General features: G+C 36.4%; 1 protein-coding gene across 1 annotated transcript in view; it reads left to right on the plus strand.

The window, feature by feature from the left end:
* Nucleotides 1-482: 482 nt before the first annotated feature.
* The window catches only part of GIPC3 (GIPC PDZ domain containing family member 3), a 472,326-nt gene continuing 445,627 nt past the window's right edge, over nt 483-27,181 (plus strand). Inside the window, exon 1 of the mRNA XM_044053860.1 lies at nt 483-800. Coding sequence (XP_043909795.1) covers nt 534-800 — 267 coding nt within the window. The 5' untranslated portion in view covers nt 483-533. The remainder of the gene's footprint in view (nt 801-27,181) is intronic.

Raw genomic sequence — 27,181 nt, forward strand, 5'->3', positions numbered from 1 at the left:
AAGAAAGATACATTCATAATGTTATACAGACAGGCCAACACAATTTAATTGATAGTGTCTTCAGTTTATTTAATTTTCTGTCTGTAGCTGTAAAATGAATAAATAATATGCTAATGAAGTTCCTTTACCTGACTTGCTTTCATTGTTCATAAATGTTTCTAACTTGATCTCAGTTATGTGAGTGAAGTATAAACTTGATCAGGTGTCATTATGTTGTCTAACATTGGCTTCTGTCTTTTAACCCTAAACCTGCAGTGTTTTACGAATAGAATGTTGTACATTACCACACCTCTCAAAGCTGCCAGAGAGAATTATGCAGATATCACTTCTGAAGCTATTCAAATTACCTGTGTCAAAGTTTTGGGTTTCCTCTGTTGAGAGCTCATTGCTGGATCACCTTACAATTCTGTGGGGCATGGCAACCATATATAATTCAACAAGTAGGTGTGCTTTCTATTCTTCCAGGCAGAATGCTAGGCAAGTTAGGAAGGCACAGTAAAAAAAGGACAAAATTAACTGAGGAATTGGGACCCATGGAGAACGGAGTGGCCCAGGACCCGCTGCTGACCTCATCAAATGCAGGAAAATGTCCAGGGGAAGGGGATGGCACTGACCCTAGCCCTCCACCAATACCCCCACCCCCACGTTCTCCACCACCCCCACCACCTCCTGCCAGACCTCGTCTGATCTTTCACACTCAGCTAGCCCATGGAAGCCCAACAGGGAAAATCGAGGGTTTTACTAATGTGAAGGAGCTCTATGCCAAAATAGCTGAGGTTTTTGGCATCTCTCCAACAGAGGTAAGGGTTGAGAGTAGCTGTCTTAAAGGACTGTTCACTTATACTGTAGCTAAAAAGATAAAAAAAAAATCCTTTCATGTGTCTGCAACTTTGGCTAGCTTCTCAGTTATCACTTTTTATACATCTGCATACTTCAGTAAGTACAGAGTTTGTATCTGTGAAGTATAAATTGTCAGGGGTGCTCAGGTGTGTCTCTGGGTTTACCCTAGACTGTTTTAATGGTTACTGGTGGACATTCTTGCTACATAGTTTATTTTCTCTGTAATCTGTCTTTATTTCTTTCTGAAAGATCACTTGTCTTCAGTTAGTCAACCATCCATATAGCACCTTGCTTGATTAATTATTTATTTATCTGTTCATAGTGGTGTGAGTGTGTGTTTAAAAAATAATGCAGAAGATGACAACTTGTAACATTTTGATTAATCTGCATACACCACACACACACATATATATGCAAAATAAGTAAGGTCTAAATAGTATAAAAAGTAAATTTGTGCATGTATTCTTCTTGTATCCTAAACTGTATACTTAGCTACACTGTGAACAGATACAAAACTACTGTTACACTATCATATTTCTTTATTTAATTTCTTACATTCTTCTAATTAATAATCATAAATATGTGTATCTATGTCTTATGTATATGTTTCTAGTTCATACGCACAATGTATTTGTGGTTTACTATCTGCATTCAGTCACTGTCTGTGCAGATGTCAGTGTAATGAGTCTGCAAGTCAAGTTGTTTAGAGAGGGAAGCTAAAAGTTCAGAAGTGATGCAGGGCAGTTTCTTTGTGAGGAGGCAGTTTTGACTTTCAGTTCTAATATGCAGACAGATGTTTTAAAGAACAGAGATACTGCTGACTGTGGAAATGTGGGCCACTGCTCAGAAGCAAAAAGCAGAGAGCTGAATGAATGGGGTGGGTCAGCAGAGGTATTTATATTGCTAGTACGTTTGGTAAGACTTGGCTAGGGATAGTTAAAGTTCCTTTAGGACTTTGTATTCATTTAACAAAGTTTGGGACTAAAAGGTCAAAGCATGAATAGCAGATTCACAGAATATTACTAGCCGGGAAATTCTGATACAGTGTATGAAAAAAACAATGCAAAGCATGGAACTTTCTTAAAGGCCGTTTATCTTGTTTCTGAGACTCAAAATGTTTTTGCAGCAGCCAAAGTCCATATACTTATTGTATTTCCACCCCAGTTAACAATATTACCCCTATTTTAGTTATATAGGACAGAAAGTTAATGCTACAATCTACTGATAAACTTCAGCCATTAGACCTGCGTTTCATTCCCTCAATTACCTCCTGCATAGTTTGAATATGATTGGTTCTTAACCAGACCAAAGCTGGTGGTACACTCCTGGAAAAAAGTACTTGACGTGTAATGGAGCTTACTTAATTAAAACAAAGTTAAATATAAGAAAAATTCTTCTCTCCTCTCCTCTCCTGTTTTCAATATACACCTGATCTTTCAACGTGTTAAAAAAAGGTACAGCTGTTCGAGGTTAATGTCATCAAATCTCAGTTTGTCAAACCAGAGCATCAAACTCTGCATATAAATTACTGCACTGGTCATTGCTTTCTCTCTCCCCGAGCTGGAGTGATTTAGGAGCTGATAATGATAGTATGGGGATTCGGGGGGGGGGGGGGATCTTCTTAATACAGGTGTTGAAGGGCAAAGCTCTACAAAGAAAACATATATTTTCTTTGAAAAAATTTCCAGAAAGTACCCTTTTGTATGATTGATGAAACAACATCCTATGAAATATGCTTCTGCAGATGGAGATTTTTTGACCTAGCTGTTCTTAACTGTTAGTAGCCAGTCAAGAAAAAAGGTAAACAGCAGAGAGCTGTAAAATGAAAAGATTGTGACTAGGTGCATCGCACCTGCTTAGCATATTTTGTTGTAACAGACAGGCAAACAAGAAGAAAGCAAGCAGAAGAGAAACGTATATGTGTATGTGGGGTTGATAAGTGTTTGATCCAGATTAAAACTTGCATATCATAGGTTCATAGGTTGGTACAAGACTATCAGCCCTAGGATCTATACAAGCTTAGCCATAACAATTCCCTGGCTATTTCTTCCCACAGTATTTACTTCCCTGGACCCCTGTCTAGCAGGGCGACTGAGCAAAACAGAATTCCTCCCACTGGACTGCCATCACCATCGTATGAGTAGTGGATTATGTAGAGGCAGAGTCAAATTGTTAGTAACATAACAGGTATGAGATTCCCATTCCGTGTTGGTAGATTGCGTGAGTTGTCCATTCTCTGAAGTCACTGCATCCCTTGATTAGAACTTAGGAAGGCAAAGGGGCATGTAGGCAAAACCCCTACCCCCACAGAACAAGAATTATATTCAACATATGTTTGCACTTATGTCGTTTTGGACATTCTGCTCACAGTTTTGGGCTTTGCTGAGTTGGTCTTCAAAAGATAAGCCTATATCCTAATTCCTGTACTGTAAGGAGTATAATGTGTTGGCACGGTGTAGATATTTCTTATGTTTTTAGGCTTGTTGCTATCACCTGATTACCACACTGTAGGCAGGCTTTCCATCAATTCATTGTATATTTTTTTTGGGCTGAGACATAGTGGACAGTCAGTTCTTTCTTGTTTCACATTAAAAGTGCTGCATCATTTTGCAGCCGTAAAAGTCATATGACTAATATGCCACAGGCAGATTGCTTTCTCTTGATTACTGTACCATACCAAAGGCTTTGCAACACTGTATAACATTTAATTTATAGGCAGTCCTGCAGAATTCACTTGATTAAAGCATTATAGACAAGGTCCCCCTCTTTCAGTGTGTAACTTTGTGTGATTACAAAAGATCAGTCAATCACCTGATTAATGTACTGGTTATACAATTAAGGTCCTCGTCTTTGTGTGTAACTATGTGTGATTAGAAAAGATTGTTGAATCACCTGTGTAATGCCTAGGGTTACTTACCATCACTTGATTAATGTGCTGGATATATGTTTAATGATCCGTGTAACTATCAGCGAGTTCTGTTCCCCAGATTACCCATTCATTAGACACCACACTGTTCACTTTCCTTAAAAACACAGAAATGCAGTGTTTTTGCAGAAGCCCCCTCAACCCCCACACTTCTACATCTATATGATATGTATGTGCACTAACTCTGAGATTGCACACTGGGGGAGAAAGAAGAAATATCCGTATTCCCACTGTTCTGCTTTCTTGCACAAACACACTGCTGTCAGTGGATGAAACTGTAGGTTGACTACAATGCATTAGTATAGCTGCAGTTAATTGAGTAAACGCACTGCATCATATGAATGGTCTCCCCATTATGACCTGTGAACAAGCTGTAATTTCCACTTGCGGTGTTTGCCATACCCTTGTCTTGTTTATTTGAATAACTGTTGTGTGATTACACAGAATCAGCGAAGTCATCCGACTGGACACCAAAGACATGGCATCCTGACATCAGCAGATTAGTGTACCCTGGCAAGTATCCTCATGTTCCATTGCATAACTATTGTGAATTAGACACTATCACTGTTATCACCTGATTAGTTTAGTGTAGATAGTCTCCATGCTTCATTGTTCTTTTGTTTTGGTGTCATGCAAGGCCACAATAATAACTACTTATGATACTGTAGCCATATTAGTCCTTGTCCAGCATATCCCTGTTATCAAGTTATGCACAGCCACAAAAGAAAATCTTCATAACTGCATCCTAGTCAAGACTTCTCCTCTTCTTTTGTGTAGCTATGCTGTCATTATGCATTGATATTGTCAGTGCCTGTTAACTATACTATCATGACTATTGTTCTAAAAGTCTTTCTGAGGGAAAGTAGAAATTCTTTATGGTATTGACAACCACCACTAATGCCTAATGCTTGATCAAAGATCATGGCAATGCAAGAAAGATAGGAGGGTTTGTTAGTGCTACATTCTGGGTGTGCTGAAGTACGTTTCCAGAAAATGGAGAACACTGCTTTATTGAAAACACATTTACCCCACTTCCCCAGCTCAGTTTCATTTAAAGATGTCTGTACTCTCCATCCTACTTCACACCTACTTTTCAACTAATCCCTTGCAATCCAAACCCAATATAGTTTTCACTCCAAATAGCAGCCACAATCCACTTTATCAGGGTCTAATGAGACTTTCCTTTTCCTTAACTCTAACATTTCTATCATCTCCATTTCCCTCACTGCTACACCCAGTCATACATCACTGTATTACCTTGTTCCTTGAGATGGTGATCTCCACCTCTCCCCTTTCATTGTCATCCATATGTCTTCTCAAACTGTACCTTCAAACACCTTGAACAGCACCCACACCCCTTTAGTTCACTCATATCTTTTCCACTCTCTCATTTACCTTATTCAGTATATCCAGTGGGACATTGAATGCCCGCTTGTCACATCATTCTCTTCCCCTCTACTTTGGTTCAACTCTTTAAAAATTTAATTTTGGGGATTTTGACGTGTCGGTATTGTTTGTGTCGGGTGTGTGCGGTGTCGGTGTTGTGCAATGTTGGTGTTGGCCCCTCAGTGTTTTGCGTGTCTGTTATGTGGGGTGTTGGGTAAGTGAAGTAGACCCCAAGATGAATGACATTTTCTCTGGTTGCTCCCCCCAAGCAGTTGTAGTAAATTGGCTATGAATCAAACTTGTTAGTCACAGAAGAAATAGATTGATACTTAAGTGATAGCTTGGTTGGCCAAATTCCAAGGAGAATTAACAGAAAACATGGTGGATGGAGGAAAAGGCAAGAGGTATTAAAAATAGATGGAATATACTGAATTTTCATGAGGTCATAACGGCCTTCTTAGGAACAATTTTGACCAAAATATAAAAAAGTTAAAAGTAAATTAACGTTTATGGCCTAAATGTTTTACCAGTGTCAGTGAAGTTGATGTGATTTTTTATGACCATGCAGGCATGAGTTTATCTCTCTTGGAGAATAACAAAGCAATGAAATGTTGATATATTGATCTATAAGTGAAAGTTAGCAATGTCTGAGTTTATGTTAATTGTGCAAGAACATAGGACTTAGAATATGCATGTTGTTCCTGAAAAATAAGAAAGGATGGATTATGTTGCATGTTTAGAAGGCTTGTTGGCAGCTTGGACTAACTAGCAAGCAAACTATATTGGAATTGTATAATCCTATCACGTCTCTTGGGCAGAAGCAAGGAAAGCTGATGGGTGACCTTGACATATTTTGGTGTGATTTGATTCCTGATATTTAATAGAGCAGGTTCTGTGTACTTTGGGAGGCAGGCAAAGTCTGTAAAACAATGGAAATAGGAATATTTTTTGAAAAATGAATTTTTAGCACTCTTATAGAACGTGTTTCCAATTTTTGAAAGGAATAGATAAATATTTGGTTAAGAACTTAAAGTTCAAGATGCTGCACCCAGTCCTTTTCCACTGGGAACAAAACTCTGCCTGAATATGCAGGGGACAACTGAGTCACATATGTGAGTTTGAACATGGTGAGGAAAATGATGGATTTTGAGCAGGAATCTGGGAAGATATTGATGATTCAATACTGCAGGATACTAGAGGTGTTGTGAGATGAGCATTGGACTGATAACGCAAATATCTGTTTTACCATTAACTATGTCATATAATAAAGGCAGAGTGCAGATTTCACATCTGGGATGGGAGTCCTCGAAGGTAATAGGATGTTGCTGAATTTTTAAAATAGGACTCAATTTTGAGTTTGTATTTTATTTTATGGTTATGGATATAGAACAGAGTGTGTGTTGTAACTTTAAGAAGCATTTCAAAATGAGGGCATGTGCATATATATAGAGAGAGTACGTGCAGGCAGCAGTGCCATTTTGAGAGAACAGACAGACTGTTAACATGTATGAGTGCAGTAGTCAATCTGTTTATATGTTTATTTAAGTTTAAGTTACTAAGCCTCAATCCTGATGTGTTTGTATGTAATAAAGCTGCTTGAATTGAACCCACAACTGTTCATCTGTTTTATACTGACTGGACGAGTGACATGGTGTCAGAAGTGGGATCAGGAGTGAAACTCTTCAAGCCATGAGGTGCAGAGTTAATGGTCCAGTTATATTGAGCAGTTTGTTAGTGCTCAAATGATCAAGAAAGGTCAGAAATGAATTTCAGGTAAAAAAAAAAAAAACTTGCATAAATTATTTATTTCGTGAAGAAAATGATATGAAGCATTCACAAAGCACAAAATGCATAATTAATCAAATGCAAAGCACAAGACATACTAATTAATTAAACAAAAAGCACAAAACACATTATTGATTAAATGAAATGTTCGAAACTACAATATTTGATAAAGCTATTCAAAATACTTATGAGAGTGTTCAGAACTACTTCTGATTTTCATACCAAGCATGTTAAAAATACAAGGAGTACAAGAAAAGTATAATGAGCATAAAGAGTACAATAAAAGTGCAAAGTGAGCATGGAAAAGCAAAGCAGCTGTATTTTTTAGTAAACGACTGTTTTTTGCTATGTGCTACTATTTCAGAATGACTAAAGCTATTCAGAGTATAACTACAGTTGTTCGAAGTATCAGTGTGCAAAGTGTTTGCAGTGTGTGTGCTTTATTACTTTACAATTATTTCAAATAGTTTACTGTGTGCAAAGTACAATTATTTTACAAAGTGCAGTCAGAATACAGTCATTTCGAAAAGTTTCTTGTGCTGTGTACATTTTATTCACAGAGTGCAGTTATTTTAAAGTGTTTCTTACACTGTACAGAGTTATTTCACAAAGTACAGCCATTTCAAGAAGTTTCTTGTGATGTGTACAATTTATTTGCGAAGTGCAGTCATTTTTATGTGTTTCTTACACTGATAAGAGGTAGTTTTGCAAAGTACAGTGATTTCAAAATGTTCTTGTGCTACGGAAACTTATTTTTACAAAGTACAGTTGAGCATAGTTACAAGTTTCGGGCATAAATTTCTAACATACAAGTGTGTATGTTGGTACACATTTCCAAGGGTCTTTATTACTGTGTGTTGGTATGGCAGAGGCATTTTGCAGACCCAGTTCACTTGTGTTTGATCATAATATAGTTCTGAGAATTGGAGAGTATTTGAGCAGGAATACGATATTTTCATACAAGCAGTTTTTTCTGACAAAGATGCACATATGAGGGCATTTATTCTGCTTAATCTAGTGGGGTCAGAAGCCATTGAAAGAGACTGTTCATTTGTGTATGCATGAACAGTATATGCAGGAGAAGGGGAAATATCATATTGTTGTACAAACTGAATCAAGGAAGGACCCAGAGTGTTTGAAGTGTAAATTTAGAGAAATGTGTAACACCCAGACAAATGTTACATTGGAGAGGCGCTTATTTTATACAAGAGATTAAAAGTCAGGAGAAACTTTTGCAGCTTACATTACTGACTTGAGAAACAAAGCTAAAGTGTCCAGATTTGGTGATTTGAAAGATGAGTTGATGATAAAAGACAGGTTTGTGGGTGATGTTAATAATGCTGCTGTGAGAAAAATGTTGCTTCGAGACAGTGATTTAACATTGAGCAGAGCCATAGAGATTTGTCAGATACACAAGCTTACAGAAAGGCACACAAATATGCTTGCAATTGATGAGCATGGTTTCAGCAGCCTCTATAGCAAACAGAGACAGCATGCAGCACATGGCTAACAGAAACAGGCCTAAGCACATGGTAGCTGCAGCCCCTGCAGAATTTCCAGGGAGAGCCTGTACCTTTCCAGCAAGTTCTAAGACTAGCTCAGTAAAACAGACATGCTCAGTGCAGCATAAGGGTGAGTCAGCAAAACCCAAGCCAAGTCTCATTGTTAACTGTCATAATTGTGGTGCCAGTCATAAAACCAAAAGAGAAAAGTGGTTAGAATTTAGTCAGCAATGCCACAGGTGTAAAAAAATGAAACCACTTTCAAAAGCTTTGTAAATCAAGCAAGCCTCATTCATTTATTAAGAAAGGTTACTCAAAAAGGCAAATTGATTATACAGGAAGCTGCCACTCTACTTTCTATGTAGATGGTGTATCAGTGGTTGGTGAAAAGGTGAATGCAGTTAATTTGTTGGCAAAAACGAAGAGTTTTGTACTGTCATGATTAATGGTAAACTCACAGAGCTCAAAGTGGACACTGATTCAAAATGCAATGTTATATCAGCAGAAATATTTGCTAGAGTAACAGCTGGTTATTGTTTTTGTTGTTGTGTCTTTCGGCTTTTCCCAGTTAGGGGTCGCCACAGCGGAACTCCGGTCCGCTAATGATTGGTAGTAGATTTTTACGTACCGAGTTGCCGGCTCTGACGCACAACCTTCAACGAAGGTACGCCCATTCACACATTTCTCCACACAGAAGATGCTCTAGCTGAGAATCGAACAGGACAATGTCTTACTGTGAGGCGACAATGCTACCGCAGCACCGCCACCACACAGCTGGTGAACAACTTAATTGGGCCAATTGTGCAAAGCTTGTTGTTTATGGAGGAGAAGAGATTCAAACCAAAGACTCACTAGTGCTTTCATGCTATTCAGCTGGGAACAGTTACAGCCTGAAATTTTATGTAGTCAAAAGATCTGTGCAGTCATTATTACCAAAGAAGTCCATCATGTAAGCACATGTCCTAGTTCCAGTTTCACCAATGCTATTGTCACAGAGTATGATGATGTTTTTGAAGACAAGCTAGGTAAACTTCCAGTTGTGTACTCCATCAAATTAGACCCAGAGGTTATTCCAGTGGTCAGACCAGTGAGAACAGCTCTGATAGCTATGCAGGATGGAGTCAAAGTCCAGTTAGATAAGATGGTGCAGCAATGGGTGATTTGTCCAGTTACAGAATCAATGGAATGGGTGTCTTCCATGGTAATCACTCATAAGAAAAGCTCTGATGAAATCAGAATATGTATTGACCCAAGAGACTCGAACAAAGCATTAAAGAGACTCCACCATCCTATGCATGGGTGATGTTAATAATGCTGCTGTGAGAAAAATTTTGCTTCGAGACAGTGATTTAACATTGAGCAGAGCCATAGAGATTTGTCAGATACACAAGCTTACAGAAAGACGCACAAATATGCTTGCAATTGATGAGCATGGTTTCAGCAGCCTCTATAGCAAACAGAGACAGCATGCAGCACATGGCTAACAGAAACAGGCCTAAGCACATGGTAGCTGCAGCCCCTGCAGAATTTCCAGGGAGAGCCTGTACCCAAGGAAGTTACTACCCTCATGCGAAATGCCACTGTTTTTTCTGTCTTAGATGCAAAGAGTTCATTTTGGCAAGTATTGATGGATCGCAAATCTTCACTACTGACTACATTCAGCACACCATTTGGTAGATGCAGATTTCTCAGAATGCCTTTTGGAATAAATTCTGCGAGTGAAGTCTTTCAATATGCAATGGAGCAAATTTTTTTCGGGTTATCTGTGTGCTATAATAACAGATCATTTACTAGTTGGAGGCAATGGTGAAGAAGAGCATGACAGAAACCTCAGAAAAAGTTCTGGAAAGAGCATGTGAAGTGAATCTAAAGCTCAGTCCCCCAAAATGCAAATTTGGGGTACCAGAAGTTACTTATGTAGGTCATTTATTTACCAGTTCAGGCTTGCGACCAGATCCTTCCAAACAAGCAGCTATTCTTGAGATGCCAGCTCCAGACAATGTCCAAGCCTTACAGCATTTTCTTGGCATGGTTAACTATTTGGGCAAGTTTATACTAGACTTCAGTGAATTATCACCACCCTTAAGAGAGCTGATGTGCAAAAATGTTACCTGGCCATGGCTGGAACAACACCAGATAGGATTTGATGACTTTAAACAGAAAATTGCCAGTCCACATACGTTGAGATACTATAGTATCCACAAACCAGTGATTCTTTCCTGCGATGCTTCAAAGTTCGGTCTTGGTGCAGTAATTCCTCAAGAGGGTAGGCCAGTAGCCTATGCATCTAGAACTCTTACCCAAACTGAGATGCAGTATGCTTAAATTGTGAAGAAACTTTTGACAATTGGGGTCACATGTTCAAAGTTCCATGATTATATTTATGGCCGAGTTATCCAGATTGAGACTGATCATCAACCCTAACTAGCCACTATTTTAAAGAAGCCTATGCATACAGCTCCAGCAAGACTACAAAGAATGATACTCAGATTACAAACGTACAACTTCAGAATGGTCTATATGAAAGGCAGACATCTTTATGTGTCTGATACCTTATCTAGATTGCCCAGAGATAACACAGAAAAGCTTGATCCAGAGAATTTTGACTTCGGTGTAATGGAAGTGCATAATTTTTTTTACCACAAGACTTGATGAGCTAAGAGATTGTACAAAGACTGATCCAATTTTGCAAAAGCTCAACCACTTCATCAATTTTGGATGGCCATCAGAGCAATCTTGTGTACCAACAGAAGTGCAATCGTAGTTTCCTTACAGAGGTGAGATGTTGATAGAAGACTGTATCATTTTCAAAGGTCCTAAAGTTGTCATTCCTACTTCCTTACAACATGAGTGCATCCAGATTTTGCACTGTGGCCACCCTGGTTCTGAATCTACCAAAAGAAGGCCAAGAGGACTAGTATTTTGGCCTTCTCTGTCAAAAGATATTGATAAAGTACTTTCATCATGTTCGGTCTACAACATATGTCTCAGCCTTTTAAAGCAAGAAATCTGGGCAAAGCTATAAATAAAAGTGGGACAAAGGCCCAAATATAGGGACAATTTTAACTATTCCTCTTTCAAACTTAGAAGGTTGATAGAATAATAGGTTTTGCATTAACATGAATTTTCTGAAGGGTATGAAGTCTGAAACTCAAAAATGTCTGTCATTATTTTCTAACATCAGTCTTTAATGATGTGCCACTAATATTTACCAGAAAACCACAATATTATGAAAAATGGAGCAAACATATGAGACAAAAAGCTGGACATTCGGCAAAAATCTGTACAGTTGAGAAGTATGGGACTCTACAATAGTGCTAAACTGCATTTGCAAAAAGAGCTACTTCAGCTAAACCATATTCCTGAACTACCTTGATTAACAGTATCTACTGACATATTTGAGTGGAATAGTCAACATTACTTAGTGTTGGTAGACTCTTATTCAAACTGGTTTGAGATTGATCTGCTACCTAACCTAACGTCCAGTACTGTCATTACTAAGTTGAAATGTCATTTCTCAGCCCATGGTAGTCCACACAAAGTTATTTCTGACAATGGTGCCCAGTTTACCAGTTAGCTATTTCAGAAATTTGCAAAAGAGTGGGACTTTATTCATGTTACAGTAGTCCTGAGTAGCCACAGTCAAACCGTCTAGCTGAAAGTGCAGTGCAAAGTGCAAAGCAACTACTAGAGAGGTCAAAGCATGACAGTACCAATGTTTTCTTGAATTTGCTTAATCTCAGAAATATATCACATGACAATTTACTTGGCTCACCTCCCAGAGACTTCTGTCTAGGCCAGTGATGGCAAACCTTTTGGGCTTGGCATATCAAAAATTCGGAAAATGCCCATCTTGACCCTGCTGGCGTGTCACCCCTCCCCGAACAAAAGAGAAACAATTCTTTACATAGTCGTTTGTTTAAAGAAATACAGTCCAATCATGTGTGCTGTATTATAAAAGGAAAACAAAAAATCAGTTACTTACAATAGAGAAAACAATATGAATACTGATAACTGGGCTTAAAACAGTGCACCAAAAAATTACTCTACTTTTAATAGTAATTTTGAACTGAACTGAAAAAGTATGGAACACATTGCATTTGATTTGATCAACATCAATTAATGACTTAGGTTCACAGGTTCGTAGATAAGTACTAGGGTAGCTGTTCTTGTGGGCCATTTTAAGCCTAGCCAAATTCCCTTGATGACAATCATACCCTATACCTGTGGTGTGAGAGGTAAACACCTTAACCATTATACCAATGAACAGACAAAGCAATTCCTGTGGAAATAGTAGGAAAAAAGTGTCGCAGCAACCTCCAAAGTAGATAAAAAGTTAATTTATTACAATGATCCAAACCAGTAGTCAAGCGCGCTTTCGTCTTGTAACCCAAGACTTCTTCAGAACAAATTAAAATACATCAATACCATACTTAAATAGTCCCTGGTGAACAATTAAAGTTGATTGTCAGTTAAGAGCCAAAATGTAAGGAAGTCCTTGTAAGAGCAAAAGTTAAAAATGCTTTTAAATTAATTCAGAACCATCTTATTAATGACATAAAAAATATATAAAAACACTTCCAAATATTTAAATGTGCAATAATACAATATTACAAAACTAAGATTCACATTTTATATATTAAATGTCTTATTTAAAAATCTTTTTTGATAAAAAATGTCTTCTAAAGCTACTGGCATGATAACTGCCGCAGTATTACGGCAGTAGCGTTGTTACCTCACAGCAAGAGGTTCTCCCTTCAATTCTCGGCGTGGCTTGGGAGTGCCTTCTGTGTGGAGTCTGCATGTCCTCCCCGCGGTTGGGTAGTGTTCGAAAGACATGCATGCATAAATGGGCGTGCCTTCGTTGAAGGTTGGGCGTCGAGCTGGGACCTCGGCATTTCGTAAAAATCTACTGCCAATCATTAGCGGACCAGAGTTCCGCTGTGGCGACCCCTTACCGGGAAAAAGCCAAAAGGCAAACAACAACTTCCATACTGGCATGATACTACATGCCTCATTTATACCAGGGGAGTGGGTGGAATTTAGTCTAAACTGCCACATTAACTCTTCCCTCTCAAGTCTGTTCTTCCAATTCCCTCCCCTCAAGTCACTTCCTATAATTTCTAAAATCCCAAAGTGAGAAGTTTTACATAGTACATTTCCCCTTCAAGTGCTTATTTAGGGCATTGTTCTCATCTTTACATCTAATAGCGTAGAGGTGTTCATATATCCTCCTATGGAGAGCCCTTTCAGTTTTGCCTACATAGAACTGCTGACAGTTCTGACAAACTGCCACATACACTAACCCCTTAGATCCACAAGAGCCCCTTTTCAGTGTAACCTTTCTCCTAGGGGACCCTATTTCTATGTACTCAACACCCAACATGTACGGACAGTAGGCACATGATCCACAGTTCCTGGTCCCTGTTGGTAGACCACTTCAATGAATAGGGTGCTCCATTAAAAATTTTAAATTATAATTAGTTTTAAATACAAACACAGGTTCTTTACCTATAAAATCCATAAGGTCGTCCGTACTTTTAAACATGACCCAATTCCTTCTCACTCTCTGTTTAATTTCCTTACTCAGCTCACCAAATGTTAAAACCAATGCTTGACTGTAATTTTTGTCCCTGTTCTGGACCTCAGGGTTCCCTATAGGTTCAGTTGTTGTTCCAAATAAAGGTTTAAATCTTTTTCCCCATTCATTCATAAGTTCCTCACATATGGGGTATAGCATTTGTGTTGGGTAGCCTCTTTCTATAAAGAGGTTTACCAAGATAGCCATTTCCCTCTTAAAAATCTCTTGACTTGAACACATTCTGGCAAGCCTCACCATCTGCCCTTTTACAATATTTCTCTTTGTGTAACCCGGGTGACTACTGTTATATTCCAAATAGTCATTCGAGAAAGTTGGCTTCCTGTATACTCTGGATGTGAAACATTTTTTGTCCCTGTCCAAAGCAACAGTTACTAGTGATAGTAAGACCTTTATTCAAGCTAACAACATATGAGCGTTCTCAACATGTTAGTTGCAAACTGGAATTTACTCCCAATACACATTCAAAACAAATTCTACTGCCCCACTATCAGCAGGCATATTCAACACCTTACTGACTTATTTGCCTACACCAGCTGCAGAGTTAATGGCTAGATAGTGTGCCTCACCCTTTCAGTTTATGCTTGCTTTTCAGTAAACTTGGATACAGGGAAATAGACCTCTGCATCTTCTTTGAAACCATTCGCTGATTTTCATCTTTTTAAATAATTCCTTTTTATTACATTTCCATACATATGCAATCCAGTTGTACAATAAACCCACAAGTTAGAGCTTACTAAAAGAAATAAATGACTATTATGACATCATCTGCATTTAAAATAATTTTCTCTTAAACAATTTTTTCAGCCAAAATATTCGCCCTCATACAATAGAGCACTTTCCACCAGCAAAAACCTTAACTGAAATCAAGGAATCATGCAAAACAAAATCATTGGATTTATTACATAATTTTATTCCATCTAACTTTGCCATCTGGTGCTTAACAAATGTAGGTCTCTTAACTTTACTGCGTACACCTTATGGTGGAACTAAAGGTTAAAAGCATATTATTTCTGTTATACCAGACAGGTCAACACAATTCATTCCCAGCTGTTCCATTATATCATCAGAATGGTGGAAAAGGCCCTCTCGTTTCTCCTTTTCTGTGCATTACTTATGTATTAATATAGTTATATATTGACATTGATAAAGCAGCTGCTACATTTCTTTTCCTTTTATCATTTTGCAATGTTATTTCCCTCACCTCTAAATAACAAGCCAGCTCATCTTGAAAACCAGGAGCCATACTGCTTCTCACCAGCAGGATGGTCAACACCCAAAATATCAGACTTGAAAAGACAACAGCATCCTTTCATGATGGAGAGGAATGAGGAAGTAAGTGTTGCATTTTCTGTCTTCCTCAATTTTTCCCTCTACTACAAGTTTATGGGATCTCAGAGTTGGTATTTGTATTTATTTTATATCAGTTCTATCCCTTTGGTCAAATGTCGGAATGGGAAACAGCCATTATGTCCTCACAATTTGTATTTATGTTGTGCTATAGCTCAGTGTAATAGCAGAATACTGATTCACTAATGCTTAGGTTCTAAAAAAGGCAAATGACCAAGTGGGACAGAAATATAAAGAAGAAGCACTATAATATTGACCGGCAGATTTAACGGAGGTGCATGTGTGTGGTGTGGAAGAACAACCATAACAGAGCTAGCCACCCAGCGATGTGTACCTTCGCTCTAGATTGTCACTGTTGAAGTGACACCATGACACTGTGTGCAAACATTTGGAGAAGGGGTTGTGGATGGATGGATGGATGGATGGATGAATACAAGACAAACACTTTTAAAATAATGTCAGGAATTCAAAAATATTTGCATTCATTTTTATCAGGACACATTTTTACATACTGTGCTATCTGATACTTGTCATTTGACAAACAGAGGAAAAATATATACATTTTTTTAAACACCTTTATTGAATTATCACTTGTGACATAGGCAAATTTAAATTTATACAAAAGTAATCAAACTGTATTAACAAAGTAACATTTACAAAGGTTATACTTCACATATATTGCTATATATCATATAACTTAAGCAACATTACATACATTATTCAGTTCCTGCCCCCTTTTTTTAAATAAGAAACATCTTTATTAAACCATCACTTACAACATAAGCAATCATACATTTATATAAATGAAAACAAACCACACCAACACAATCCTAGCTGTAAGCATTTTACATCATAGGCCATACTGACACACACTCCCTGTTGCAAACATTACTTATAATCTACCCAATCATTTTCAGTCAAACATTACATAGCTCATTCAAGTCCTGCCTTCTTTTAAACCTCATTCCTCCCCTGTATATATTGTTCCCACAATTCCCATTTTTTCCTATGTAGTTTGCTCCTACCCTTTTCTAAAGATCTTAATTCCAGTTGTTTTATCTCTGTTACTATGTTCATTACTTTTAGTACAGCTGGTTTAGATTTGGATTTCCATTTACTGGTAATTGCTTTTTTGGCAGCCACCATAATTAGACACAGCAAGGTCTCACCATATCTAGGCAATTCAAATTCTGTATCATAGCTCAGAAAAATCTCCCTCATCACACCAATCTGCCCACCCAGCATCCCTGACAGTGCATCCTGCAGGGAATCCTTAAAGTCCACCAAACCACCTCACACCCAGAAAATATGCTCCCAATTACCTCTTACTTCCCTGTCACACCTCCAACATTTGCTGTCTACCTGAGGAAAGATTCTCTGGAGTCTACTTGGGGTATAAAAATATCTATGTAAACATTTCCAAGCAAAATCCTAAATCTTCGAGATTTTGTTGCATATTTGGGAGACATACATATATCCTCCCATTGTTTTTTGTGAATTGCTTATCCAGTATCTCTATATTGACCAGAATTTGTTGTTCTTTAAACATTTCAATTGTTAGGCAGTCAGAATTACTGGAATCACGTAAGAATGTTTTCCACAAACTGCAGTTTTTGTAAACATATGTACAATACAAAGAAACGTACTTCTGCTAAAATACAAACAGGATTTATGAGATTACCTGATTGTGTATTTTGCAGAATTGATTGCCTACATGGCTGTCTGCACCCATGATGTATTTTATGTTGGCCAAACTGAGGAGGCCTTGGAAACAATGGTTGTAATTCCATCTTGGTAATATATATTGCATTACGGGCAGAAGCACTTTAACTAAACATTCTGTAGTACATTCGACTGCAGGATTATTTTGTCATTGGAATTAATAAGGTTAATTTGTCAATTACTCATAGATCAATATGGCAGAAAATATGCAATAAAATTGAGCAAATGTGGATAACTAACTGGGGATCCCTTTACCCAATGGGACTTAATGTTGTTGTTGTTGTTGTTGTGAGGGGCTTTAATTCCAGAGCTATTTTTAGAAAAATGCTCTGTTTTATTCTTTATGTTGCTATGAATTTATTAAAATAGGACATTAAAGGCCAAATTTATTCAAAAACAGCCCTACCACAATTCTTGTGCTGTCTATTCACTTATAAAGGTTACACAAAGTGTACACACAGTGTACTCTTTGTGGTAACCTTTATGAATCTAGCCTTAAGTGTCACTGTTTCATAAAAGCACTTATTTTTACATACAAATGTACTATAATAATTCAGATTTGTAAGTTTTATTTGAATAAGCATTTGTGTTAATATATGTTTATTATATTTTGCATTATGCTATAAAAACACATATATGTTTATGGTGAACACTCAGGAATTACTTTTGGCAGGATGGGCTTTGCTGTTCTTTATATGTATTAAGATTTTTATTTTGCTCTGATATAATATAAATTTCTATGTTTGCAGTCTATTTACAGCCTATTAGTACATTGGAAATTGAAATGTTCATAGGTTCATAGAAAGATACTAGGCTAGCAGCCCTAGCGCTTTTACAAACCTAGCCATGTTAATCCCAGGTATCCCCATTTGTTCTTTTTTGGGTAGTCTGCAGAACAAATTTATGAGCAGGGCGGGTCTGTGATCAACATCAGTTACCCCTGTCCATGAGGGACATGGGGTGCCACCCCAGGTGTGAATTTGTGGTCTCCCATCCAATTATCTAGGTTGTGTTTGAATAGTCAGTGAGGAGCTCTGTTTTACATGACTAGGGAGTCTATTCCAAAGAAGCAGCAGTCTCTGGAAGATACATCTGTCTCTCCAGCATGAGTTAGGTTGAGACCCTAGAGTGAGTGACTCTTGAACTATTTGACCTACGGATGTGCAGCATTTCCATTAGGGCAGGGTTGGAGATTTCCCTACAGGCTAGGTGCAAGTCACCTCTCAGCAGCCTATAATATACAGAGTAAAGTGAAAGGACTTTCAGCATGTCCACATAGGTCATGGTTTGGAGACCCTGTATTTTCTTAGTGATAGACCTCTGAGGTCTCTCCAGTTGCAACAGGTGTTTGGTGAAGTACATGCAAAAGGGTGCATTATACTTTATTAGGGGTCTGATGAGGGTAGAGTACAGTGGAGTTATAACATCTCTTGACTTGGATGCTATGCCCTTGATTATGAGGTGGACTACATAGAAGGCTTTTCTTGCCACTGTGGAAACTTGGTGGTCAAAGTTCATATTGCTATCAACTTGTGTTCCCAAGTCTTGCACCACTAGGTTGGAATTTGCTATCAATATTGCACTTTGTAGTGAATTCTATTTTGCCAAAGGGAATAATAATGCATTTTTTTGCATTTAGTTTTAGATCATGGCTTTGGCACTGGTCATTTGTTTGTGTTAGCCCTTCTTGCACTATATTGACATCTTTGGGAGACTCCATGATTCCTCCCAGTTTGTAATCATCAGCAAACTTGGTGAGCGAAAGGGCATCTACTTTGGCCTGGACTTCTGAAAAATAAATGGCGAACAGTAAGGGGCCCAACACAGATCTGTTCTCTACTGATACTAGAGTTGTTAGTTTTTCAATTGAATTGTACAGGTCACATTAAAAGTGGGAAAAGTTTTGAAATGATTTATTGTGGTCTCATTTTTTTATATCACAAAAACCTGGCATTTTAACAGGGGTGCGTAGACTTTTTATATCCACTGTATGTGTAATTTGCAGATCCTGGCCCTTGATAGACACACCGTTATTTCTTCTTGTTCAACCTGGTGAGTGGGATATCTGTATGTCATATAATGGAGTCCCATATGACTAGAGTCCTGAGAAGTGTATTGGCTTGCCTTATGGGCTTGGTAGTTGAGGCTCCACTGGGTGTGACTGTATGTGCAGTGTTAGTTGTTGCTTCTGCTGAATGCTTTCAGATTTGCTGAGAATACTTTTTGCAGGTGGAATATATGGAAGGTCTTTGGGGTTTGGGAAGATTGCATTTAAGTGCCTCAGCATAAGTAGATCTATGTGTAGGTTGCATACTATGTGGTGGGTGAAGTATGTGTGTTTCTGACAACCAGATTGTTGTTATGAGTGTTTGCACGCAAAAGTTTTGCCTCCAGAGACATTGTGTATATACATCTCTTGCATACTGTATTTGTTTCTTTGAGAATTAAATATATGTCAATAAGTATTAGACAATTGTTATGCTATCTCAATATACCCATATCCACCAACTGGCTGAGGAGAAATTGAAAAGTGCAGATCCATGATGTCAGTTCCTTTATTAGGTGAGCTACATGGGTGCAGTGCATGGTGGGTAATAGTGGGCTGACTAAGGATGCTGTTGTGGCTAGAGGCTAGACTAAGTGATAGTATACTAAATTCAAGGGCAGTGCTCCTCAATGTGCAAACATGCTGCTCTGTGCTAATCAACATGCAAAGCAGTTGCGCTATATTCACTGATTTACTGGTACAGTTTCAGAAGTTGTTTTATAGGGAAAATTTGTTTTTTAGGTGTCTCATGTCTCTACAGGGCACAGATAACCACTACTGCATTATGGACAGTGGTGCACAAATGTTCCAAATGTATACAGGCACTTAAAACACAAGAAACTGGCTTCTAAGTCCTCTGGACAATACAATGACAACATAATGACTACGCTTATAGTTTTCTTATGAGTTTCTCAGCTCATACAGACCAGGCCACCACCTACCACCACTTGGACTATCCTAGTCCTCTTCATGTAAATCCACAAAAAGATTGTTTGAGAATGTAATACTTACACAAAATAACTTAAACTACATGGACAAGGCAATTTCACGTATTAGGGACCTTTAAAATGATTTAAAGTGCAAAATCAACAAATAAAAAAACATAAAGAATTAAAACTCTAAAACAGTGCAAAATAATGAATTAACTCTATCTGCCAAACATGGAGCAGGATAAATTCAAGACTTTTTCAGAGTGTTGCAATGGTTTCCCAGCAGATGAGAGCTCTGGGATAATGAGCAGGAGACAATATGTAGTAAAGGGCGTTTACTCAAGAGCAATACTGGCTTGCTGGGTGGGCACTCAGTATTATGGATCTATGGAAAACAGTGGTTGGAAAGAGTATTTACATAGCTTACACAACAGACAATAGCGATGAAAGGTGGGAGAAGAAAACTTTGGAAATCAGATTACCATACGGGGTGGAGGCCTGAGACACAACCTTTTAAAACCACAACAAGAAAAGGGTGGGAGGGTTGGAAAAAAACTTCAAGCTACAAGAAGCGAATCAAACAAAGCTAATATTGGAACTCTAGTCCCACGACTCAGAGCTATAGGTCAATTACCTCAGGTAGGTTCGGATTTCAAAAAAAATTAGCTTAATGTCTTGGTGGGCGGGCAGACACAAAGAACAGGGGAACAGAAAGGCAATGGAATGCAAATAAGCAGAATATAAGATTCTCATAAGTTTCAAATTAGTTTAATACCAGTGTTCAGACCAGAGGGCCATCTAAGAACACTGCCTAATTAAATTGTTCATTAAAACTTTTATCTCCCATACAAGAATCTGAGCTATTTTTCAATGAGAAAAGATTAGGAGATAGTCCAATCTCAGCTGATATTCAAATCCAAATCCTAGGAATAGTTTCCATTAAAAAAATATTATTCATGATGTGGAATAGCAAAGTTTAAACTATCATACCTGTGACCCCTTATGTTATTGGTGATAAAAACATTATAAATAACTTGTAGCATTTCATCATGAAATATTATGTAGGTGCAAATTGCCTTACCCCTTGTATATCTGTAGTATAAAGAATAAAGTTGTAAAATGTGGCATCTCCCACTGTATGGTAGGTGTCGTACAATTGGCATTCTTTTGGTAAAAAGACTGAACAGATTCTAATAATTTAAGATCTTTCCTATTGTATAAACAAAACATATTATTCTAATATTGGTCTAATATACATTTTAAATGAATGAATGAAGCTATTTTTCATCTCTTAAAGATAGTGTTCTAAACATACTGCTCATTAAATAAAGGCCACGTTTAACTTATACTGTTAAGTTGATGAGTAAATGAGAAGTCAGAGGAAATACAAATACTCAAGTCATTGTAATTGGTTGTCTTTTGTAAGTCAACACCATCTAGATTTAAATCAGGTAATGGTGCAGATTTGCCAAAATACATTACTTTACATTTATTGGTACACAAATTGAGATTAACATCCTTTATCCAGGAGGAGAATTGTTTAAGGAGATGAGACATTTGAATAATGTTTGTTAATGTTAATAATACATCCTATTTTGCATCATCATTGCATTTATCATGCCAACCATATTTGTTTAAAGAACTGGTAGATTGTACAAAATTAAACAAAAATAGGCCCAGAACTGAGCCTTATGAAACACCAGTTGCTACAGGAAGATAGTCTGATTAATGTCCTTTTAAATATACATCCAGTGCATCCAGTTAACCACCTGTTGATCTAGTTTATTAAAATGGATTAAAACCACAACACCTTAATGTTGCTAGAATAGAATTGTGAGGAATAGTGTTGAAGGCCTTAGCATGAGCTATATAAATAGCACCCACTGTAAGGGATAGATCAAGTGCCATAGTTACTTGATTATAAAATTGTACCAAGTTGGTTAATGTAGATCTATCCTGACTAAAGTCATGTTGATATGGGTCAGTTCTCAAGCGTGTTATACCCATTCATCAGTAAGATGACCAAAGCTCTCTCAAAATGTTTACATAAGATGGATGTTAGACTAATCAGTCTATAATATATCCATTCCATCATATCCTCGTTTTTATTAATTGGTGTAATTATAGATTTTTTTTCCTGACACAAGGAACAAAATATTTATATAATAAGGAATTATAAATCAGATATAATACTGGCATAAGAACATCATGTAAAACATGTGCTAACACTGCTGGGATATAATTGGGGCTCACCAAGGTCTTGTTTCCAGTTTTTTTCTTAATTGCCTCCCAGACTACTGCAAATGTAGAACAAACAGTTGGTTCAGTTTCTGATTCAAGGCTAATAACCTATTTTATATTTTAAATTAGAAAAAATAAAATAAAATCATATGTAATTAATCAGGCATAACCAATGTGTCAGATACTACTTGTCCTCCAACTAATAGTCTATAAATAGAATCTTTATTAGCCCACATTGAATTAATGTGCTTATAAAAGTTTTGCTTATTACTTGTTGAATGTGATAGGTACATTTCATGCTTATATTTTTTAAGTTTCACATCCAATTTGTTTTTTAGCTATTAAGTTCAATTTACACTTAACAGCATAATAAGATTGATGCTTAAATGTGTGAGATAATCGTTTTTCTTTTTGTATAGCTCACACAATGTGGTGCCCCACCAGTATGTTAACTTAGTTGTTCTGTATGCCTTGTTTTGCAGTACTTTATCCATATAATCCAGTAGAATAGTTTATATATATTAATACAACCATCTATAGTAGTACACAACAAATCTTTCCAATTAACTGAAATAATTGTCTTTCTTATAGTTTTGTACTCTAAACTATTAAATTTATATTTTTTAATCAATCCAGGGTGGTGTTAGCGATTTGTAAAAATAGACATAACAATAGAGCAGTGATCTGAATTACTCAAAGGAGGTCCAAAATGAAGATGAATAATCATTGAAGGCTTTTTGGTAATTAATATATCCAAAATATTGTCCTTGTAGTGGGTGAATCTATAAGTTGGAATAATGTAAAAATTTAATATATAACTCCAGTTCTAACTCAGTAGTTGATGACTAATTTATTTTAGGATAGTTCACGTTACCAATCAAGATAATAAATTTATGTGAAAAAAAGACTGAAGAAACTCAATAAATTCACTATAAGTTGTAACATCCATAGAAGGCTTCCTAAAAGGGCAAATCAGCTTTATATAATTGAAACCAGAAGATGAATAAATATTTACTACTATTGTTTCAAGTTTTGAAGTAAGAGCTACTGTTTTATAAGACTGTTCATTTTTAACAGTGCTAACCCCCCTATACAATTCTTATCTGCATTCTAATTTTATGCAATCAGGGAAAAGAAAGTTGATGCAGATGAATCCCACATTTCTGTAAGTATTACAATATCATATGTTTTCTGTTGTAAAAAAAGTAACTCTAGAGATTTGTTCCCAGTGTTTCTAGCATTGCCGTAATATAAGCTCAAAGTTTTATTAACTCTGTTATATCTACAGATGATACTTTGGGATATAATAGCAGGTCTAAAAAAACTTTGGGTCAGGTTTCAGTGGCTTGGATATAAATTGTCATTTGCAAACATTTGATAAGCCCATGTAAAATCCTCCCAGTATTGAACTACAGATATGGTATAAATGGTACCTAAGCACCTCAACCAGCTGTGAAATAGTAAAGCCTTAGTGTATGTAGTCCTTTCATCTTGAGCTTGGAATTATTTCACTAAGAAGAATAGTAATATTATTTTTTCCCAAACATTCAATCAAGTAGCAAACTTTTCATCTTGTTTAAAGGAGTACTTTCCAAATCAATGGTACCACATTGAATAAAGATGGTTGGGTATTGTTTTAACAGTCCTGGTATCTGAAGGAGTGATAAACCAGGAAGACAGAAGGTAGTAATACAACTAGGGTTAATATTTCTTAATTGTCTTCTAACTGGTTTAAAAACAGAATTAGCTAAGAAGAGAATTTCTTCACTGTTTGAGTTGCAATTCATTTTAAGTGAGCCTTTTTCATTAATTGAATTTTGTCAGAATCAGACAAGATGTTAGTTATGAAAAAAACAGGAATCAAAAAATACTTGACCCCCAGGGCTTCTTTTTTAGGTCTTTTACATAGAGTACCAACATGCTCTCATTGGTTATGGTAAATTTTCTTTTTGAGTATAATGTCAGGATATAAAACTGGAGAAGGAGGAAAAATGTGTGAATCAAAAGGATTATCCTTTGCATCATTTTCTAGTCAATCAAATGTATCTCTGTTCATGCTGCAAATTGGTACTTGAGGGACATATAAAGCTGAAATAAATGCTTAACTTGTTCAATGACTTAATCAGAAGTAGTACATCCTTCATACAATCTATAGAATTTAATGTTATAGGTGACCCAAGGGTGTTATTGTTTTTAAAATCTGTTATTGATTCACTAGACAATACTTTACTCTTTTTCCTTTAGTTTGTTGGTTTCAGTAAAATTTCCAGGGGGACTAATTTATCAGGGTTTCTAGCAGATAAAATGTTGCATCTTTTTTTTATTATTAAAATGAGTCTAATAATATTTTTTCATTTTACTGTGGATCTAGTCTTACATATCCTCCTCCCATTTTTAATTATTTTCTTTCCAGAAAATTTTTCTAAAATTAAATTGGAAGAAAGACTGTTAGCAGAATGAACTTGAACTACATATGATGAAATATTCTCTTTACTTTGTAAGGGAAGATCATTATGACAACGAGACTGTAAAATTTGAGTTAATAAGGAAAGACAAATGTTGTTTTTCACAGTTGTTAAATAATTAGTGTTAGGTGAATGAACTCAATGAGTATTTAGATAATCTTTCCAAGAGATAACAGTTATATACTGTCATTAAATAGATCTCTAAATCTTTCTGAGACAGCTTAGAGAAAATTTTAATTTTACTTTCTAAAATTCTAAATAGGTCCTTAAATTTAAAGCAATTAAAACACTGATTATATATGTTAATAGATGTTTAAAGTAAATAAACTGCACAGTTTTAACATTTTTAACATTTCAGCATGAAATTTTGCTTAATTAGGTCATCTAAGGCAAATTAATTGCAAGTGTTCATGGCATTTATATTAGTGGTATTGATATGACTAATTGTTAAATAGTGATTTATGTAATGAAATCATGTGGTAAAACTAAATTACCTACTGAAATCTAACTACTAATTTTTGGTTGGTTTAGTTTATTGAAGATTTAGCCTGGGAATCTGATCACGTTTAGAACATGACATTGTAATTAGTACTATAACTTAGGCTTCACTGTGACCTTTGAAAGGTCCATTTGGAGGGCTGAATTCCTTACAAGAATCAATGTCTGGAGGTCTACATTATTTGTGCTTTACTTTTTGTGTGTGTGTGTGTGTGTGTGGGGGGGGGGGCTGTACAGTTTTTGTACTTTATTTTTTTTTTACTTGTACAATTCTCAGATTGTATTTCTATTGATTTAAAAAAAAAAAATAAGTGTGCATCTACACATCTTTTGGGAATGCTTTATTTATGTATTTAGTTCTATTTTTTCAGAACTTTAATGTTTTGTTAAGGCTTCAGTAGTTGGTGTAGCTGGGATTTGTAGTCATGCTTTTTTCTTTTTCATATGTGTCTATAAATGCACATGTGGTACCATGGCAGTAGGTACGTGCATGCATATTTTTGTAGGAGGTGGTGGTGTGCATGTATGTTCATGTATGTTATCACTTACTGCTGTGGTTTCTTGTTTATGTGCATTTTCTAAGCTTGTATATTGGTGTACATTTATTGTGGTAATGTGAAATTACCCTTGAATAGGCTGGTTTAAAATTAAACAGTACATACATTTCCCACACCTACTTTTAAGTATATAAAAGCTGATATGTTTAACATTGTTAAATATTTCTGATTTTTTTTGTTACTGAGGATCACTTGCCTGTGACGAATAAAGGCTTGTCGCTTTGGAACCTACCTGGGTTTCATGATTTTTGGAAATTATTGTGACTGAGCTCATTAAGACCATTAGTTTTACTGTTTTTTTATTGTGGTAATGCGTTACATGGGTGAATTTGTTGATAAGTTTACTGTTCATTGTATGTTCCAGTATCATGAACACAGTATCTGTATTTGATGAAACAGTATTTATTTATTTATTTACTTACTATTGTTAGCTGGGTATAAGAACTGCTCAGATAATATTTTCTGCTCACAACCCAATCTCAAGGAGCAGAATATAGAATATTTTCACAATGTAGTTAATACAGAAACTTATTGCAAACTCTGGCATGCATAAATATATTTGTGCAACTGGTGATCATTTCAGCTTTCGCAATGTAGGTAATTTAGTACAAGCTCACAAATTTCACAGATACATCTATATAATGAGTAGAGTATCACAAATTCTCAAACAAAAATAAAGTTGTATAGTCAGTGGCATTCTAATATCTTTAAGGAGATTTCAATCAAATCAAATAGCATTTGTATGGATATAGGAGAATAAGCCATTATTTTGATAACAACTGCATTTAGAATCTGCCTATAGACGTTATTGCATGACATCCTTAAAAATCGTAATATTTTCATTGTTTTTTAACATTAGCAGGCAAATAATCCAATTCCTGAGAATGTTTTTTCATCCACTGTAGTTTTAAACAGAGGGTGAGCCAGACACAGACCACTGCCCCTGACAGCTTCGGAGATCATAGCTGAAATCTTGTATTGCTAGCTTCCATTTTAGAAGGGGGGGGGTGGCAATAACTCTAATTTAGTTTCTTAAAGATTAGAGAACTCACCAGAAATATTGTCCTGTTAGGAACAGGTAGCCATTTAATGCAGTGTATACATATTACATTGCAGCTTTTGTCTTTTGTTGAGACCATGTATTATAAATAGAGGAAAGTAAAGTTGGAACTGTGTAAAAATAATAATTTTACACTGCCTTGATTAGTTACTGTTTATGCATGGATCTGCATTCTTCATTGGTATGTTGCTCCTGTATATTCTTACATACTTAATTCTGCAGTTGTGAGGATTTTCTTATTATCTTTCAAATTTTAAAGCTTTTGTTACTAAAT

Source organism: Protopterus annectens, chromosome 13.part0 (assembly GCF_019279795.1).
Source record: "Protopterus annectens isolate FY-2018-M chromosome 13.part0, PAN1.0, whole genome shotgun sequence".
Classification (NCBI taxonomy): domain Eukaryota; kingdom Metazoa; phylum Chordata; order Ceratodontiformes; family Protopteridae; genus Protopterus; species Protopterus annectens.